The sequence below is a fragment of the Myzus persicae genome, unplaced genomic scaffold (genome assembly GCF_001856785.1).
Source record: "Myzus persicae strain clone G006 unplaced genomic scaffold, MPER_G0061.0, whole genome shotgun sequence".
In the NCBI taxonomy this organism is placed as follows: Eukaryota; Metazoa; Arthropoda; class Insecta; order Hemiptera; family Aphididae; genus Myzus; species Myzus persicae.
The window spans coordinates 352,821-372,697 of record NW_019102436.1 but is presented as its reverse complement, the minus strand read 5'-3'; the positions used below and the strand labels follow the sequence as shown (position 1 = coordinate 372,697).

Sequence of the window (19,877 nt, the reverse complement as noted above, 5' to 3'; positions counted from 1 at the left end):
TCTGACCCCCACATCCACCCCTTGTATACGCCCCTGGCTGCAGCGCGTATAGCTAGACGAATATAATAATATAAATAATGATCTTTTGAATTATGATACAATGTTATGTGTTAGAAAACAAAAAAAAAAAAGACAAAAGAATAAAAAATGATTATTTAATGTGTATGGTTATTAAAAAAGTTTGAGCAAACCGGACTGTTGAAGGAAGGCTATTATATTGGAGACTGGTAGGTTAGGTCCGAGGCTTTCAAATATGTCTTCCAGAAGATGATTGTGTTCCCTTGCATCACGGTAGGTGTTGCACTCGGTCATGATGTGTTTGATCGATAGATTTACACCACAGGATGGGCATATAGGGGGTGCCTCACGAGACATCAGGTACCCATGGGTGAGTTTGGTGTGACCTATTCGGAGTCTATTGATACTGGTTTCTATTTTATGATTTGAGTGGTTGTTTAGCCAATGTAGGGTTGATTGCTTTATCTCATTGAGTTTTGTTCTTTGTGTGGACCAGAGGTTTTGCCAGGATTTTGCTGATATGAGTTTTATTGTGCGTTTGGCATCATGGGCAGAGATGTTTGCGATAATGCTGTTGGGGGTATTTACTGCTGTTTTTTTAGCGAGCGTGTCAGCTTTTTTGTTGCCTTCTATTGATGAGTGTCCTGGAATCCACATTAGTTTTACTACATTTCCTTTGGCTTGGTGGGCAGAGATAGCGAGCTGAATCTTCTTTGATATGTCATTAGGTTTGTGAGTGCTGGCAATACTTATTATAGAGCTTAGGGAGTCGCTTAGGATGACAAAGTTATTGTTTTGTTTATCAAGTGAATATTCTAGGGCTTTAAGAATAGCAATTGCTTCAGCGGTGTATATGGAGCATTCTACTGAAAGTTTATATGTTATTTCTTCTACGTCATTATATATGATAGTGATTCCCACGGTGCTTTCAGTTTTGGATGCGTCAGTGTAAATTTTTATGAAATTGGAGTACTGATCTAAAATGTTTTTGAATTCTTGAATATAAATGTGTAAGCTGGTTGTGTTTTTAGGCAGACTGGTAATACTTGTATCTATCATATTAGAGATCGAGGTCCATGGAGGAAAGCAGGGCATTTGGGAGATAATAATGTCTTTGAGGTTCAGATTATTTTCGTTAACAATTGCTTGTATGGAAGGGCATGAATGTACAGATGATACCATATTGTTTCTAGCAAGTTTTATGGCAAGCATCATGACGTTTTCCTGGCGTTTAATATGCAGGGGCATCACATTGGATATGTTAAGTAGGCTTGTAATGGGACTGGACCGAAAGGCCCCAGTTGCCAGTCTTGCTGCTGCGTTATGGATTGTGTCTAATATTTATAACGCATTTTTCTTACCGTTTATAAACAGGAACGAATTGTATTCAAGTTTGGATAAAATTAGTGATTTATGTATAGTTGCATTGATTATAAATACTATAGATAGCTCACTGCAGCACATAATACGTTGCGCCGTAATTACTCCCAATAGAGAGCGCTAAGGAATTCGGCCTATAATAAAATAAAATAATTATTTCTAATCGCCGTAATCGTCGCCGCGGACAACTGTTGTCGTGCGTCGTCGTCAAACATCGTCGGCGGCGGCGTCGCAGACCGCAGTAGCTAGTAGTTCAGCGATTTCATTTACAGACGTCGTCGCCGCTGGCGGCTAGGAATCAGAATACAAACCGTTCAGCGACGAGTTCAGACCAGCTAATTTCGCCCGAAATTTGCTCACATAAAAAGCTTTTATCTGAAATTCGATTACCTACTCGCTTGTGAACATTTAAAATACTTTTAAAATACGTCGAAACTAATAACACAAAAGTAATAACAAAATGAATAAACTAGAAGGATTTCTTAAACCATGACTAAAATATTTTCATCAACATATTCAAAAAACAAGTGTTTAAAAAATAAAAAAACTAATTAGACTCATTCAAATGTTTTTTTATTTTACGACTAATGCAATTTGTACACTGGAAATAATAAATACATCATTACCCCCCTGCAAAATAAATAATTTTTTTTACTGTTATTGACTTATATTACCACTGTGACACCGTACTTACGCCTGTGACCAGTGACTAAGCCTATTTTACAATTTATTGTTTTATTAAAATTTAACTTCTAATAAAATTCAAGCAAAAATATTATATTTTTTTCATAATAAAAATACAAGGAGAATTGTAAATTAACAAAACAATTGAGTTTATCTTCAACTTTATTTACCTATTATTTCAAATTTGTTTATGTAACAATATTATAATAAATTACTTATTTTGTACACTGCATACATAACAAAACATTAATTACAAAATTATAATTTACCTATTTATTTATTTATTTTCAAATATTCGCAATTTGGCTGCATTTTGATAACTTCGCTTTCCAAGGTTTGCATTAATCCACTTACATTCCTTATAAATGCGTGTCCTAAACAGCAGCTGTAAAATAAATTCATAGTGATCTTTACACGAATTTTGTAAAACCAAAAAATGATTATTTATTTGTCTTTCGGCTTTATGCAAAAGTTGTTTTAAAATTTGCTTTGAGCTCTTAATTTTAGGAAATGTATTTTTAAATATATTTAAACATATTGTCACTATTTGTGTTAGCTCATCAGATGGAGCTTTTAAGCCTTGTGATTGTTGCACATAATCGAACACCTTGTGTATAATTAAAAGTTCTTTTTTGTCAGCTAAGTGTTCATTTGGTTTGATTAAATTACAGTTGGCACAATTAAATTTATCAAAACATTTTTTTGCTAAATAACCAGAAAAATAAGTTATTGAACACGTCTCCAGTGATAAGTCAACATCATAAATTCCTTCATTTGACTTTAAACTATTGTCAGAATCGGTTGTTTCGTGAACATAATTTTCATTTGACAATTCACCGTTTTCTGATAAAATTAAGTTTTCTACAGGAACATCCTTCAATACTTCAACAGTTATAAATTCATCGTCATCCGATTCACAATTATTACAACATGTTGTCAAACATTTCATCAAACTATATGTACATATATGCCCAAAACAACAGCGAAACGTGCGGGCTGTGGGGTTTCTGTTGTAGCCATTTTTTTGTCGTATCACTGAAAATAGATTTTCTAATATATCTTGTGTTAGTCGATTTGTCATTAAAAAATTGTCTTTATTTGGCTGATAGATTTGCATGTCTACTTTTTCTTGTTCGTATAGTTCTAAAATAGCTGTTTTCGTCCAAATTATTCCAATAAAACAAGGGGGCGTACTGATTGTTTTTTTCTTATGGCATACTTTTACCGCTTCTTTAAATAAAGCTTGTGCTTTTTTCAAGTTGTCGAACACTATTGAATTTTTAGGACTTAAAGGTCTTCTGTTTGGATTTCGGTCATATATATTTTTGCTGTTTGCCGAATCAAACTTATTATTTATGACATTAATAAATTCTGAAGTATGTAGTGCTGTATTCGATTTTAGTTGCCCAGTAGCCACACATGTTTTTATAGCTGCAGATACAGAATTACTCAAGAGTTGGATTGCTAACTTGCAGGACATTTTTTTAAAAGGGTTAGGAGATAGATGAGTTGGTGTTATTTTGGTCATAGCTCTTGCTGTTTTACTTTGGCTGTCAATTTCATACGTTTTTTTAATATCATTTATAGACACAACTTTATTGCCAATTTTAAAATCACCAGATAGTAGATTATTTCTTAAACTCTTGATAAGATGTGGCATATCGTAAATAAGAAATAATTTTTTGCCACATATTTCAGTTGAAGGATTATTTTGAGATGCACCTAGCAACGAAAACATCCGACGATTTTGTGTCCCTTGGTCACATACAATGCAAGTGGGCAATAAATCAATTTCCACAATTTTTTTGACGCAATTTTTAACAATTTCGACTAAAGTATCACCTTTATCTCCACTGCCAGTAAAAAATTATGATAAAGGCAATTTCCAATTTTTGTAAAGACCACGAACCATAATTACTAACGCGTGAGAACCAAGTTTTTCAGTACGTCCCATATCACCTAAATCCTCAAACCCTTCTATTTCGTCCAAAATCTTGTTATATTCTAAAGTTTTCATTATAGAAACTTCATCTTATAAAAGAACACATTTCTTTTCATTATAATCCATATTTAAAACTTTTAACCTTATTTGTTCTAAATATTTGGCCGAAAATCCAGTGGAATAGTTAATCGACCGTAGCCAACGTGTCACTGTACTTATAGCCGGCAATACAATTCCAGTCCTTCGCATGTATTTATAAGTCGAAGGTGACTTATAATATAATGATAGCGCAACTTTTTTTTCATTAGCTGACCAAGGTTTACGATTCTTGTGTAACAATTGCATTGATACTAAACTTCTTGAGTTTTTAGATGGAAAATTAAATGTTTTAAATAAATCATTCACATTAGATTTCTGCTTTTTGTTTGTTTTTTTCTGTTTTAATGCCGAAATAATAGAACGTTTTCTTTTTAAAAGTTTTCTAATCCTAATTAACTCTTGTTGAAGTGCGCTTTTTTTTGGGCTTTTTATTTGTCTCATTTTTGGCATAGGACTGGGAAAATCGATTAGTGCTGAGACCCAAGATTTAGTTGTAGGTGTAGCTATTGAACTCGATGGACTGTTTTCAAAAATTAGTGAACCAGGTGCTCGAATATTTGAGCAAGAATCGGAAACTTCATATTTACGATTTGGTGTCATTACTTTCAACGTTTTTGGTGAAGGTGTCAACCCTTAAACAAAATGATTTACAAATTAAAAATATATACAAGAAATATTACCGAAAACTTTGTAATAATTCTTCCAAAATTAAACCAAACGCTTTAAATTTTTTTACAACATTTAATTGAAAAAGGTGGGCAAGTGGATGTCGCTTTGCTGTACAGTAGGTTACTGAAATGGATGGAACTAAATTTGAATTCAATGATATAATATTATTGTATACGAAAAAATATTCTGAGCGAAGACGGTATGTCAGCCTATAATATTACTATTAATAGGTAGACAATAGACATAATATTTTATGATATTAAATTTTTCATTTTCCCAAAAAGAATTACATTTGAAAAAGTCATTGTGTGTATAAAATATATATAAATAAAATACTCTAACATTTTCATATATCCACGAATATTTTTAAATTACAACAAAATAACTAAAATCGTTATTCTTGGTTTTAATATGTATAATTTCGTCCAACTTAGAATTTAAAATGTCTGTAAAATATAACTGTGTTTTTGATATTTTTTCAGAATTCAACTTTAATACAATCCATTATACATTGACCCGCTTGTAACCTACTGTACAGCAGAGCGACACCCACTTACCTGCTTTTTTTAATTACTATGATTGATAATTTTCGAGATTTTGTTAATTTCTAACTTTAAAATTCATGATTATAAAAAAAAAGTTTGCCTATGTATTTTTAATATTTTTCAACTGCTATTGTAACAATATATCAGGAGCCTTATATTAATTTTGACGACAACTAAAATTTATTTAACATTGATAAAAAAAAACTAAAAAATTATAACTGTGAATTGTCCGTAAACCACTCGAAAGAAGTCAAAATATTTTGAAAATTAAGTGTAGAAATTACTATAAAAAATTATAACAATTTAAAATTTGGAAAATTATATAGTAAATAATATGTTGTGTAAATTAATTCAAGTGTCTAATACGGTTTTTCGTCATTGAATTAAAACAAATTAAGAAAATTGCTACATGAGAAATCGGGTGAATATCCAAATGTTGTAAAATTTAATTTGACTTTCATACAGACATTTTTTTTTTTTTGATAAAGCTAGATGACCTAACAATGAATCTTGTATTCAATTTTAAAATCTTAAATTTTAATGGAAAAATTTTATGAATTTCTAACTCAAAATAATTTGCATATTTCGTGATTTTTACGTATTTTGTCAAGTATTGAACTAGAAATGTTTATAAAAAAAAAATTGTGACCAGATTTTTAATTCTTTTCATCTACATTTGATATAATATATAAGTAGCCTTCTATTAAATTTTCAAGCTTTTTTACCCAACAAATACAATTTTATTGATATTTATAGAAAAAACAACTAAAACAAAATGGAAACTGAAAATGTCCGTAAACAGCTCAAAATAAGTCAAAATATTTATTAAATGTTAAGGTATATAGAAAATGCTAATATAAACATTCAGTCAAAATGCCATGTATCTACAGTAATTTGTTTTGGAGATACACCGAAATCCAAAAACGATTTTGTCAAAAATTGATTTTGTGTAAACATTCCCGTTTTTCCTTAATTTTTCTTTTGTTTTTTATGGCGTTTTTGAAAACTACTTAACTACTGGCCACAAAGTATCAACTAGATTTACTTTCCTATCAGAAAAGATACCATTGAAGAAAATCTAAGCATTTTTACTATCCTAAAAGGTGATGACAAACAAAAAACATTTAAAAAATTAAAAAATTAAAAAAACACACATCACTGTAAAATCAATAAATTCATCACTTCACTCTGAATCTAAAATTTACAAATTTTTAAAAATTAAAAATATAAGTATGGTAAAATAGATTTTATCATACTCGTGTTGTTGTCATTCTTTAGTACCAACTAAAAATTAACTATAAATTTAAATTATACTGGCCTTCAAACATTTCATCTGTAAATTGATGTCGTGATTTTTTTGATGTCGTTATGATTGTTTCATCAACTTGTGTGTATGCACCTAAAAATAAATAAAAGTGTTAAATTTAAATAAATATATTATTGTATTATTTATTATATTATTATTTATATTATTCACTAGGTAGTTACAGGAAACCTTGTTTTAAATTTTCTAACCTTAGCTATATAGACTGGAAATTTCATAAATCTTTAACTACAAAATAATTTGCGAATGTTCGATATGTTGATGAATTTTTATCAAAATCCAAACTTTAAATGTTTATAAAAAAAAATTGTGAAATTTTTCAACTGCCATTGTTACAGTATATTAGAAGTCTTATATTAAATTTCAAGCTTTTTTACCCAACATATATAATTTTATTGACATCTATAGAAAAAAAACCGAAAAAAATGAAACAGGTGAAAATGAAAACTGAAACAGGTCAAAACAAATGAAAATATTTTGAAAATTGTATCGATTATTGTTAATGCTAATATTATAAACAGTGAAAATTTCATAAATGTATGGTCATTTGTTTTACAGTTACACCAAAAACCATAGTTGATTTCGAAAACTCAGTTTCGTTTCAAAATTCCCAGTTTTCCTTGATTTTATTTTTGTTTTTCCCGTCGCTTTTAAAAATTTTGACCTACCCAACGCACCAAATAAATTCACTTTCCCATCGGACAAGATACTGAAGTGGAAAATCGATACAATATTTCGATTATACTTAACGTGTACACTGTACACACTACACAGACACAAATAAAAATTAATAGTAAAAACAATTAAACACGCATTATTGTAAAATCAATATCGCTCTGTTCTACAACTGCACAACATTGTAAAATAAATATATTTAAAATAGGTATATAATAATATGTATACCTACCTTCGGTAGTATTTTGATTTGATACCTGCCATGTCCAATTTATGGGTGCTTTTTCAACAGTCGTATTTGTTTCGGGAACATTACCTATCATCTATTAACTCATCTAACATTTTTTAATTTATATTATTTGCATGTGTCAAAAATAAAATACACAAAAATATGATTTTTTCTTACTTATATATTTGTTTGGTACTGCATTACGGTTTAGTCGTGATTTTGGGTCTGTGGGATTAGGATAGGCGTTTTTTTCGAAATGAGATGAACATACAAACTTTTTTTTTAACTTTTTAGGACTTAGAGATTCTAGTTTAATATTTCCTAAATTAAAAAATGTTTTTCTATATTATTGCAGATTTTATTACCTATATTATAGATAAATTACGAATGTTAATTACCTACTTGGCTACTTACCAGAATTAACTATCCATATTTTGGACCTTTCTTCGTTTGATGGAAAAGGATGAAATATTATATTTGATGTATTTCTACGTGTATTTGTGCAGTTAAAATATGCACATTTGTCACTAGACATTGTAATTATTTGATAACAACACAGTAGAAATGACGTATAAAGGAGCGCGCACACCAGATACGTTTCGTTACGTTCCGTCACGTTACGGTTTGGAGACGGTCGGAGACGTGATGTGTCGGAACGTTAGCGCCACGCACACTAGATAGTAGATACGTTTAGATTACGTCCCGATAATCGTCAGACAGTCGTCGTCAATCTGTATTTTACATTTTTGATATAGTATAGTGTATTTGGTTGTGGTTTTCTTTCATTATTATTATTTTTTTAAATTAAATTTGTTATTACACCTACATTGCAATTTTACCATGGACTTTTCATCCGACGAGGAACTATTTTTAATGGCAAGTAATGCAGAGGAGGAAGAGAAGGCGAAAAAAAAAACGGTTATGGGTTCATAACATCAACACAAAAAGAGATGAGCATGGAGAATTTCATACGTTATTTCCAAATCTCCTTCAAGATGAGTCAAATTTTTTTAAATATTTTAGAATGAGTTCGAACAAATTTTTTGAATTACTTAACATGCTGCCACAACTACAAAAGCAAGACACAAATTTCAGGCGCTGTATCCCACCGGATGAAAGATTGGCAATCACCCTAAAGTAAGTAAACATAATATTTAAAATACAATCATAATTTAAAAAGAAATGGTTTATTACTGTTTATGAACTCTTTTCAATATTAAAAAAATATTACAAATTTTAAAAAAAATGTTTAAACAAATGCAAAAATATTATTGAAAAGTATATAAATTGTTATCGATTCCAAAGATTTCAATTTGATCTTTAGAAGTTGATGTGTCTGTTGTACAATGAGCAATTATACGGTTTTGGTTAGTGTAAAAATCCATTGGTTTGCTAGGAGACACAGTTTGCAGCGTCATATTGTTTGTTTGGTTATTAAAAGAAGTACTTTGAAGTGGTGAGGCAATATTATGTGCAGTTAGTGTCATATTTGCTGTATCATTGAAGGAGTTGGATAAGCTGGTACTTTGATGTGGTGAAGCAATAGAAACATTGTGTTCATTAGAAAGATAGTAAGCTTTCATCTCCAAATCCGAGAGTAATGCACTAATTTTAGCTTTTGCTTCAATTTGAAGAACTGGTGGCAGTCTTCTAGTAGTTGCTTTCATAGCGGTAAAAAATGCTCCAATGTGGTCACTAGTCGATTCTAACTTGGCTTTTTTTGAATCTATATAGTTTTGAAGAACTTGAGCTGTCGTTGGTTGTTGAGAAGTTTTATTATTTTTTTTATTGTGTGAATTGCTGCCAAGAGATGAGTATATAGTAGAAGCAGGCGATGGGTTTGCATATGATGAAGTACTTGGGAGTGGCGATGGGACCTGATATGAAGAATTGCTTGGAAGTGGCGACTGATCAGAACCTTCTAAAAATTGATTGGTTTCATCATCATGTGTTATATTTATACTGTTATCATGAGAATCAGATAAATTTCCAGTATCCAAGTTTGACTTTTGAGTCCTTTCTTTCATATGTGGTGATAAAAACGACAATGTATCTTCAAACCTCCATTTAACACGAGTCACTGCACTCTGGCCACTTACTGTTTTTTTTTTAACAACATTTCGCCGATACTGGTCACGAAGACTGGTCCATCTTTTTTTGCATTCCGAGACTAAAAAGTCACAAATTAATATTAAATTAATATTGACATTATTCCAACATCAATTGTTAATATAGCGAATAATATTTATGAGATATACTTCACAAAGATACTTAAAATTTCACCAGTTATTTAGATTGTTTTTTTTATTACAAAATTTAATTTTCAAAATATTTTACTTATTTTAAGGCTTTTTATAGACATTTGAAATATTCGTTTATGTAATTTTTTTTATTATAAATATCAAACTAAGTCAAAATACTTGAAAATATAATACAAAGTTCCTGTAACTCAAAAAAATTGCAACATTTTGTGATTTTTTACATATTTTGTCAAAATTCGAACTTTCAATGATTTTACAATGATGTGTGTTTTTTTTTTTGTGTCTGTGAAGACTGTGTCTAGACTTCTAATATATTGTCGCAAAAGTAGTTAAAAAATATTAAAAATACATGGTCACAGTTTTTTTTAATAAGCATTGAAAGTTCGAATTTTGACAAAATACGTAAAAATCACGAAAATTTGCAATTTATTTTGAGTTAGAAATTCATAAAAATTTTTCTTTTTAAATCTAAGGTTTGAAAATTCTATACAAGATTCTTCATGAGTTTGTCTACTTTTATCAAATAAAAAATGTCTACCGGAAAGTCAAATTAAATTTTTATGAGCATTTGAATTACAATATTAGATATTCGCTTAATTTCTGTTGTACGGATATTCTTATTTTGTTCTTAAATAAAAACGAATAATTGTAGAAACTTGAAATTTACACCAAATATTTATTTCATAAAATTTTCAAAATATTTCAACAATTTTTAAGTTATTTAAAGACGTTTGAAATTTTCCGTTTTTTTAGTTTTTCATTCTATAAATTCCAATAAAATGTTATTTGTTGGGTCAAAAAACTTGAAAATTTAATAAAAGGTTCCCCATAAGTTAATAAAATAGCAGTTTGAAAATATTAAAAATACATAGGCAATTTATAAAAAAATTTGTATACGTAGCTATAAGAGCTGAAAATTTAATACGATTTTCCATAAGTTTGGATTACAATAATTATTCAAAAACATTATATACAATATTTATTAAATTTTAATTTTAAGTTAAAAATTTTTTTGTAGTTAAAAATTTAATAAATTAATTACCTACTAAATACTTATTAAAATATTGTATTGATTTTTTTTAATAAAATATAAAAACATCATTGTAAAATGATACACAAGGTATAACTTTCAAATTATTTTGACTTAAATTTTGCAGATTTTTGGGCTATGGAGACTCTATTGCGACTATTTCATTTACTAATAGGATTGGTGAGTCCACAGTTCGCAAAATAATTTATGACACATGTAGAGCCCTATGGGAAGTTTTGCAGCCGATCTATATGCCCCAACCAACTGAGGAACAATGGAAACGAGTAGAAGAAAAGTTTTGGCAAATCTGGAACTATCCAAATTGCATAGGTGCATTGGATGGAAAGCACTGCGTTTTTGAAAAACCGCCAAAAACAGGGTCCATGTACTTTAACTACAAAAAAGAGTTCAGTATCGTCTTGTTAGCTCTTGTTGACGCAGATTACAAATTTATATCTGTAGACATTGGTGCTTACGGGAGGAATAGTGATGGTGGAGTTTTTAAATCATCATCCTTAGGACAAGCCCTTGCTAATGGTAGTTTAAATATTCCTCCACCAAAACCATTACCACACTCGGATGTAATCGTCCCCCATGTGATTATCTGCGATGAAGCTTTTCCATTAACTCCTAATACAATGAGACCGTTTCCAGGGAAAAGTCTAGAAAATAATCGAGACAATAAGGTTTACAACTATCGCCATTGTCGAGCTAGAAGAGTTGTCGAAAACGCATTCGGTATACTGTCGAAAAAGTTTCAAATCTACAACAGGAAATTCAACTTTAAACCAGAGCATATGGACATAGTTGTAATGGCGACGACAGTTTTACATAATTTTTTACGCAACGATAACTGTCACTGGCAGCCAGGTGAATTGGAAGATACAACACCTACAAGAGGATTGAATAATTTTACTGGTGTTGGAGGAAACAATCCACGAGAAGCCTACAATATTAGAGAAAATTTCAAACAGTTTTTTGTCTCGGATTATGGTTCAGTTCCATGGCAGTGGGAAAAGGCCTGTACCTAACCCTGTATAGGTATATAGTATAGCTCTAAAAATATTTTGACTTTTTTTATTATAATTACAGATAATATAACAATAATAATATAATATATAATAAATAATATAACAATATCAATAAACTAACTCTAACAAGAGTATACCTAATAATGCATGTGTACTATCTACTATCGTATACATTTATATTTTATATACCTATTACCTATATTTGGTAACGGCACCAGTCTTTGGCAATATAGCGATTATTTTTTTATTACCAACTCTAAATATTAATTCACTTTTTTAAAATCATGCTACAATATTATTTCATTAACCTAATTATGAAGAATTCTGTACTCTTTCAAATGATTATAACTATGTAAATATTTATTTAAAAATACCCATTTAATTTTAAAAGTTCATATTTTTGGTTTTTACCTAGTGTATGGCACAAAAAGTCCAGTCTTTGGTATAGTTGAAACCTAGTCTTTGGCACAACCCAGTTTTTGGCTTAACAATAATCCAGTCTTTAACATTAAATTAAAACATTTTAATTTCATTATTATTACCTATTCATAAATACCTAAATATACTTTTTTTTTTGTACTATTTAACATAGGTATTTAGGTTTGTATAAATAAATAAGACATGTGGATAAAAAAACATTAACTTTATATTTGTTATAACAAAATGATAAAGGTACTTTGAGATAAAAAATAAACAAATTTCTGGTTAACCTTTTTATAATAAATATTTAATTAGGTAAATAATAAGTATTTTCTTCAATTTGGATCAGTCTCTTCTTTCCATTACTTAAAACAAAATAAACAATATTATATACAATTAACAATAGGTATATCTAAGTAATTATCACTACCTAGCTTAAAAATAATAAGTAATTAGTCTTTTCTTTAATTTGTTACAGTCTTCTTTCTGTTTTAATCATATTGGAATAAAAATAAAAATGTTAAAGGTACCTACCTAACTTATAATAACTTGTAATACCTAAGTAACTTATGCCTCATCATCTGAATTTTCAGAAAAATCATCAAAATCCTCAATACCAGATAATTCATCATCATTAGGTACACACAGATGACATACAAACTCTATTTCTTCTTCGTCATCAACATCTAAATCGAAATCCTTCCTATGTTCTTTTGGTATGCACTCTACATGAAATTGTTTTTTGCAACCATCACACTCCACCCATTGTCTTACTATACCTCTTATAACTTCAGAGTTATATCGACACAAACACACAGCACACTGCCAATCCTCATCTTCATCTTCTGCTATTCCTCTTTTTTTTGTCACTCTTTTTGCCTTACAATCATTTTTCTTGTCTTCCCTTTTCCTTTTTCTTTCTGCCTTCAATTGTTCTTGGATTTGTTTCTCTTTTAGTTTTTTTTCTTCAAATTCTTGGAATTTTTTCGACGTAACAACCGACGGCATGCGCAACCTGCGGTTTACTTTATTTCTTTTTTCTGGTGTTTTTGGCCATAAGAGGTTCTTTTTAAAAGGTGATGGAACTCCCTTTCCACCTGTATGAGGAGATATTTTTTCAGCCAACTTATTTCTTCTTTTTTCTTCAGATGTAGGGTCCTTAGGAAATGCAGTGCTACAACTAGGAATATTAGATAAATCTACACTTTCAACTATTGTCTCTACATTTGGCTCTAATATTTGTTTGTTCAAAGTTGGTATGTAATCAAAAGTTTCTGGTGTTAAATTGTCAATCATAACACATTGATCTTCTTCAACTGTTGTTCCTGATGATAACAAATAACTTGTTCTCCAGACTTCAAAGAGATCTTTAGCTTCAGTTGGTCCCGTCCATACATCATTATTTAATTCTTCTTTAAATTGTTGCAATGTTTGTTTATTGATTATTATTTCTAAATAATTGTGTCCTAATTGGTTATTATTAAGTTCTACTGATGTTGGTAGTGGTATATTGTCTGGATCAGGATTGCTAGGTTCAGGATCACAACTAGTAGTTAAACACTTACTATAATCGATAGCTTGGGGATTCCATGGATATAGACCACATGTGGCAAATCCACTTTTGATTGTTGCTTCAGTTAGCCTGGTCTTAATCACAGTATTTAACATAGGAGAAAATTGCATTTTATTTAATGGTTCTTGAGTTTGCATACGCCATTTGTGGACTTCTTTAGCCCATTCTTGTTTTAAAGGCCCAAACATAGCTACGTCGAGAGGCTGTTGAATGTGTGTAGCATTTGGGTAAAAAGCAATTATATGTATTCCTTTACTTTCACAAAATACACTTAAGTGATACGTCAAATGAGATACGTGGCCATCCAGAAATAAAATAACTGGAAGTTTGATGTTTTTTTCTACTAACCAGGGATAAAAGACATTGAGAACATATTCAAAAAACGTTTCACCAGTAATCCATCCTTTGTCTGACTTGGCCATGGCCCAATCCTCCGGCATAGTCTGGGCAATTCCTTTTGGCAATCTTTTACCTGCAAAAACGACCATTGTTGGTGCTACAATGCCGTCTGCAGAAACATTCACAAGTACAGTGATTTGCTGTTTTTCATTATTCCCTACAACTTCATATACATTTTTTTGGCCACGTATACTTAACACTTTTTCTCCTTTCGGACACATCATGAAGCCAGATTCATCGGTATTGAATATTCTACTAGGATCCTCAAGAATATCCCTTAAATTAGAGTCTATTAAAAATGACTCAATGTTCGAAAACCAATTCAAGATTTGCTGTTTAGTTACACAAGCTCTGGATTTTGTAACTTTCTCAACAGTACGTTTTGCAATTGAAGGATGCCTATTCATAAATAACTTTAACCATTTTTTGCCAGGTTTTCCGTTGGGAAATTTTGTGTCCAATTTCATTTCTTTTACTATTTTTTCCACCGAAGACAGTAAATCGCTACTTACAATGGGAAACCCTTTTTCAGACATCACTTCTATCCATTTCACCAGTAACTCTTCGTACTGATCGAGAACTGGTTTTGGTCCAAATTTCCTTACATTTATATCTGCTTTACCATCTAATAAATTCTGCAAACTAGACCTAGGAACATTAAATTCTAAGCTTGCTCGGTAAACATTCATGTTCTTTTCTCTAACAGCCTTAATAGCATTTTCCATGCTATTAGTGTTGTACTTAAATTTAGGTTTGGAAGCCATAACTACAAATACCCACCTAATTATTCATACACTGCTGAAAACAAGAATAATAAAATAAATAAATAAATATACCTATATGCCAAACACTGGGATTTTAAATGAACCTAGTGTTTGGCAAAATATGTCAAACACTGGTACTTTATGTTTTAGAAATCTAGTTATTGGCAATTTAATATTACACATTAAATTATGTTCATATTACTGCACAATATATATAATTAATTAAAGTACGCTTTAATGAATATTTTTATAATAATTGCATTAACTTACCTTGAATATTCGTAGCGCAAAAAAAAAAAATAGGCTTTAGGGTTTGTTATTATTTTTGATAAGAAATATAAGATTATGACGTTATCAAAAAAAAAATTATTTTGATTATTTTTGTTTTGAAGTTAGCAACGGAATTCTTACACTATTTTAAAGTCCATGATTTTAACTATTAAATTGATAACCAACAATGACATTATAATTAAATGGTTCTTATCAAATATCATTTCTATGATTGATTGTCAAAGACTGGGTGAGTGCCAATGACTGGTGCCGTTACCCTGTGTACTATCTACTATCGTATACATTTATATTTTATATACCTATTACCTATATTTAAACAAGTATATACTAGCATTATAACAATATACAATTTGATCTACAATTAATAATCATTTTAATATTTTCAAACATAGCTGATAATAAAATAAACTTACCAGATGTTCCAAGTGTTTTAGCTATTTCTTCCCATGCATTCCTCAGCAATCGCAAATCGGCGTGACCTTTCTCAGTGGGATCATAAATAAAAGTGTATCTACGTATACTCTCAATTAATAATTCGTCTTCCATATTTTTTTAAAATATGTGAGGTAAATCACAATACTTTTTTCACAGACAACAGAAAAACTCAAAAACAGTATAATATTGTAATTATAATATTATATTGTAGCATTAAGTACGTAATTGTTGGCTGTTGCCAAGTACCGTCATACGTCAATTTTGCTCTAAACAACAATATACGCGTCTTCTTACGTATCCGTCACACGTGAAGACGGGACGTAACGTAACGTGTCGTAACCTGTGTGCGCTTGTTCATAAGAATTAATACTATGCAAAGCTTTCGGTTTGACGGAAGCCGCGACGTGACGTAACGTAACGTATCTGGTGTGCGCGCTGCTTAAATGATTTCAAAATAACATAACAAAACACAATTCTATAGTTATTACGAGATACTTAAGTAATAAATGTAACAACTAAGTCTTCAAAAAAAATTGAATGATCAACGAGTATCGTTCAATTTGTACGTCCGTAATGCGCATGTTTTCCGCATGTGTACTCAGAATAAATATAATATAATTCCAATATTTTGTACAAGCGTACAAGCACTGATTATAAATAGTAAATAGTTTAATGATACTATTTATAATCAATGGTATAATTTAAAAGAGCCGAAAATACTTCGCATTGAGTGTAACGTGAAGTCTTTTGCAGGTATAATAATATTTTTATTTATGGAATAATATTTCAATTTAGAAAATATATATGATGATTGATGACAATGACTATAATATAGTAAATATTATGTGTAAATGCGTAATGTACTAATGTGTTTTAACAAACAAATATACTAATATGCATACTATAACCTAAAATATGACTATACAATAACTAATTAATATATTTTAATAATTAGGGACTAATTTAAAAATAAATATTTAACCTATTTAATGGGGCGGAGGGGGGGTGTCACCGTTTAACTTACAGCTTACATTGAAAAGTGAAGACTATAAACAAACATTAATTTTTACTTTTACAATTACTTTGGTAATAATAATACTAATATTTAGTATCAATGTTAATAATCAAAAGTTAAATCATTTTATTTTATTATTTTTTCAAGCAGTTGTAGGTAATGATTTTCATCAAAGAATCACATTTCTGGATACAACCATATTTAATTAAATTTTTAAGTTCTATTGTTATAATTGTAAATTGTAAAGAAAACTGTACTACTAGCTGAAATGGAAAGGGTACATTTTGGCCAAAAATTAGTCCACCCATCTAGGATTATATTATTATGGATAGGTATTTAATATTTATTATTTTGTAATCGTTGGTAGTGCGCCAGTGTAACGACAAGATAGGTACCAAGTTTACATTATAGTATTATACGAGTATTGTCTAATGTCTTAGTAGACGCTCCGAGAATTGAAACCAAGATAGGTCATTATGTACGTCTGTCTCTACAGTGAAAAATTCAAGACTAATCCCTACTCCTATGAACTATACTAGCGATTATTGCGGTACACGCCATAACTAAATATCGAGCGGAGCTCCCCGTAGCGTTACTCGCCATTCAGCGCGCAGCGTATTTTGTACTGCAGTGAGCTATCTATACAGTACGTTTCACAAAACTAGCGACTCCGCAGTGGCGCTTCCGGTGGCAGATTTTCGTAAGGGTTTCCTAAACGTGTGTCTAAGAAAGCGCGGTAATTTAAAAATGACGCTGCAATCATCCATTGAACAGCTGCTGGCCCTGTTGATATGAATTTTTTTAAATAATTTTACCTACCACTGCAAAACATTTTATTTTTTAACATTTTACTCCATAATAATAAACACACACTCGCATGGTGATTGGTGAACGTATTACGTTGATAACGATAACAACCACATTATTTTGTTGGTATGTTTACTTCGTTCGAGTTATCTACATAGACGATTGTTGCTACCGACAACTTTATAACTTTACGGCTTTAGTACGACTTATCAGTGAGTTTTTATTGTGTTTGTGGTTGCATTGCATATCAACGTTTTCGAGAAAGTGCGCGAAAAAAATTTTGAACAAAATGTCCATTCGTCCTGACGTACATTCTCAGACTAAAAACACAATTTTTAATGTGTACAATTTTTTTAAAAAATTAGCAAATGACAAAAATAACCCCGTTGTAGCTACATTTTTTCGAAAAAGTCAGGAAATGACTGCTGAAGCTTGTGGTGTTAGTGTCGGTACAGTGAAACGGATAACTTCTGAAGGGGCCAAATCTACTACTGCAGAACCCGTGGCTGGTCCGTCATTTACATCACCTCGAAAATCATACAAACGTATCAAACCTGCAACTGATATTGATGATTTTGACGCAGACATTGTTCGAAGAACGGTACACGAATTTTATGATCAAGGTCAGTTTCCCACATCACAAAAAGTTTTAACTGTTTATCAGCAAAAAGTGAAAAATTATAAGGGATCTAGAATTTCCATGTGGCGCATTCTTAAATCCTTACATTTTAAGTACAAAAAATGTAACGATGGCCGTCGTTTTCTTATGGAACGAAACGATATTTTTGCCATGCGTGTCAAGTTTTTAAGGAAAATGCACGACTTAAAGCAAAATAATGATACTCGTCCGGTCGTATATCTAGACGAAACGTGGGTGAATCAAAATCATTCACGTGGAATAATTTGGCAAGACTCGGAGAATACAGAAAGATTAAAGGTACCAACTGGAAAGGGCAGTAGAATTATAATTTGTCATGCTGGGTCGAGTGCATTTGGTTTTGTACAAGGAGCAAAATTAATATTCAGATGTAAATCAGGGGCAAATATTGATTATCATACTCAAATGAACTCTACAATTTTTAAAAAATGGTTCATCGAAATGATGCAAAACTTGGAAGAACCTTGTGTCATTGTAATGGACAACTGCCCTTACCATTCTGTTCAAGTTCAAAATTATCCAAAATCAAATGACAATAAAGCTACTTTTCAAAAGTGGCTTACAGAAAATGGTGTGGAATTCGATTCATTTGAAACACTCAGCGAGCTGCGAGAACGGGTAAAATATTTAAAACCGAAAGACAAAAGATATGAACTTGATGAAATTGCTTTGCATATGGGGCATGAAGTCATACGTCTACCGTCTACCCCCATATCATTGTCAATATAACCCGATAGAGTTGATATGGGCCTAAGTTAAAGGTGAAATTGCAAATAAAAACAACACTTTTAAAATCGCAGACGTTGAAAATTTGGCAAATATTGCCATAGACAACGTTACCGTAGACAATTGGAAACGTTGTGTTGATCATTGCGAACGTCTTCAAAATGAAGACTATATTAAAGAAGGATTCAGGGACCAGATTTTAGAGCCAATAGTTTTGACAATTAACCCGGAAGACAGCAGCGAAAGCGAGGATGACAACGATGAATCAGATCAAATGTAAAAATAAATATTATAATGTGTTATAATTATTGTAAATATTAAAATGTGTTATAATATTATTGTAAATATTAATGTTAAAATATCAAAAAAAAATGTATATTTTAGTATATTATAATAAATAATATAATTTATAGTAAAATATATTATACAATAAATAAAATAATTGTTTTTATTCATATTTTTTAAAAACCGTGAAGTATTTCAAATTGCTGCGTATTGTGTGCAAGTTTGAGAAACCGCGGAACACCGAAATTTCGCCACCGGAAGCGCCACTGCGGAGTCGCTAGTTTTGTGAAACGTGCTTTTTTGTAGTATTTATAATCAATGATAGTTGTTAACGTGGAAAAGGAGGCTCCCCAACTGGTATGAGCTAGCATTTTCATTATTTTAATACTTGATGCGCAATTGCCAATTTGTTTTGATATTTTTAATGTGTGGGATCCATGAGTTTTTTGAGTCGAAAATTATTCCAAAGACTTTAGTAGTGTTTTGGTTAGGAATTTGATTACTGTTCATGGTGAGATTTAATTTCTTTTTTTTTTTTCGTGTAAATGTTATGCATTTTGATTTGCCTGCAGAAAATTTGAAACCAGATTTTTGGGACCATTTGTGAAGGTCGTTTA

The 19,877-nt window shown here is 30.6% G+C and overlaps 3 protein-coding genes across 3 annotated transcripts; 1 reads left to right on the top strand and 2 right to left on the bottom strand.

Moving 5' to 3' along the window:
• Positions 1 to 171: 171 nt before the first annotated feature.
• On the bottom strand, positions 172 to 1,665 carry LOC111032147. The gene has a single exon (XM_022312375.1). It carries the CDS (start codon positions 1,264 to 1,266, stop codon positions 172 to 174), a length of 1,095 nt encoding a protein of 364 aa, XP_022168067.1. The 5' UTR covers positions 1,267 to 1,665.
• A 7,167-nt stretch (positions 1,666 to 8,832) lies between these two features.
• On the bottom strand, positions 8,833 to 9,842 carry LOC111032149. Its single transcript, XM_022312380.1, has one exon. It carries the CDS (start codon positions 9,590 to 9,592, stop codon positions 8,834 to 8,836), a length of 759 nt encoding a protein of 252 aa, XP_022168072.1. The 5' UTR covers positions 9,593 to 9,842; the 3' UTR covers position 8,833.
• Positions 9,843 to 11,107: 1,265 nt separating this feature from the next.
• On the top strand, positions 11,108 to 11,887 carry LOC111032146. Its single transcript, XM_022312374.1, has one exon. It carries the CDS (start codon positions 11,108 to 11,110, stop codon positions 11,885 to 11,887), a length of 780 nt encoding a protein of 259 aa, XP_022168066.1.
• The last annotated feature ends 7,990 nt before the right edge of the window (positions 11,888 to 19,877 follow it).

Excerpts from the sequence above, each read along its gene's own strand:
- LOC111032147 (XM_022312375.1), bottom strand. The coding sequence starts at position 1,266 with ATGCCCCTGCATATTAAACGCCAGGAAAACGTCATGATGCTTGCCATA.
- LOC111032149 (XM_022312380.1), bottom strand. The coding sequence starts at position 9,592 with ATGAAAGAAAGGACTCAAAAGTCAAACTTGGATACTGGAAATTTATCT.
- LOC111032146 (XM_022312374.1), top strand. The coding sequence starts at position 11,108 with ATGCCCCAACCAACTGAGGAACAATGGAAACGAGTAGAAGAAAAGTTT.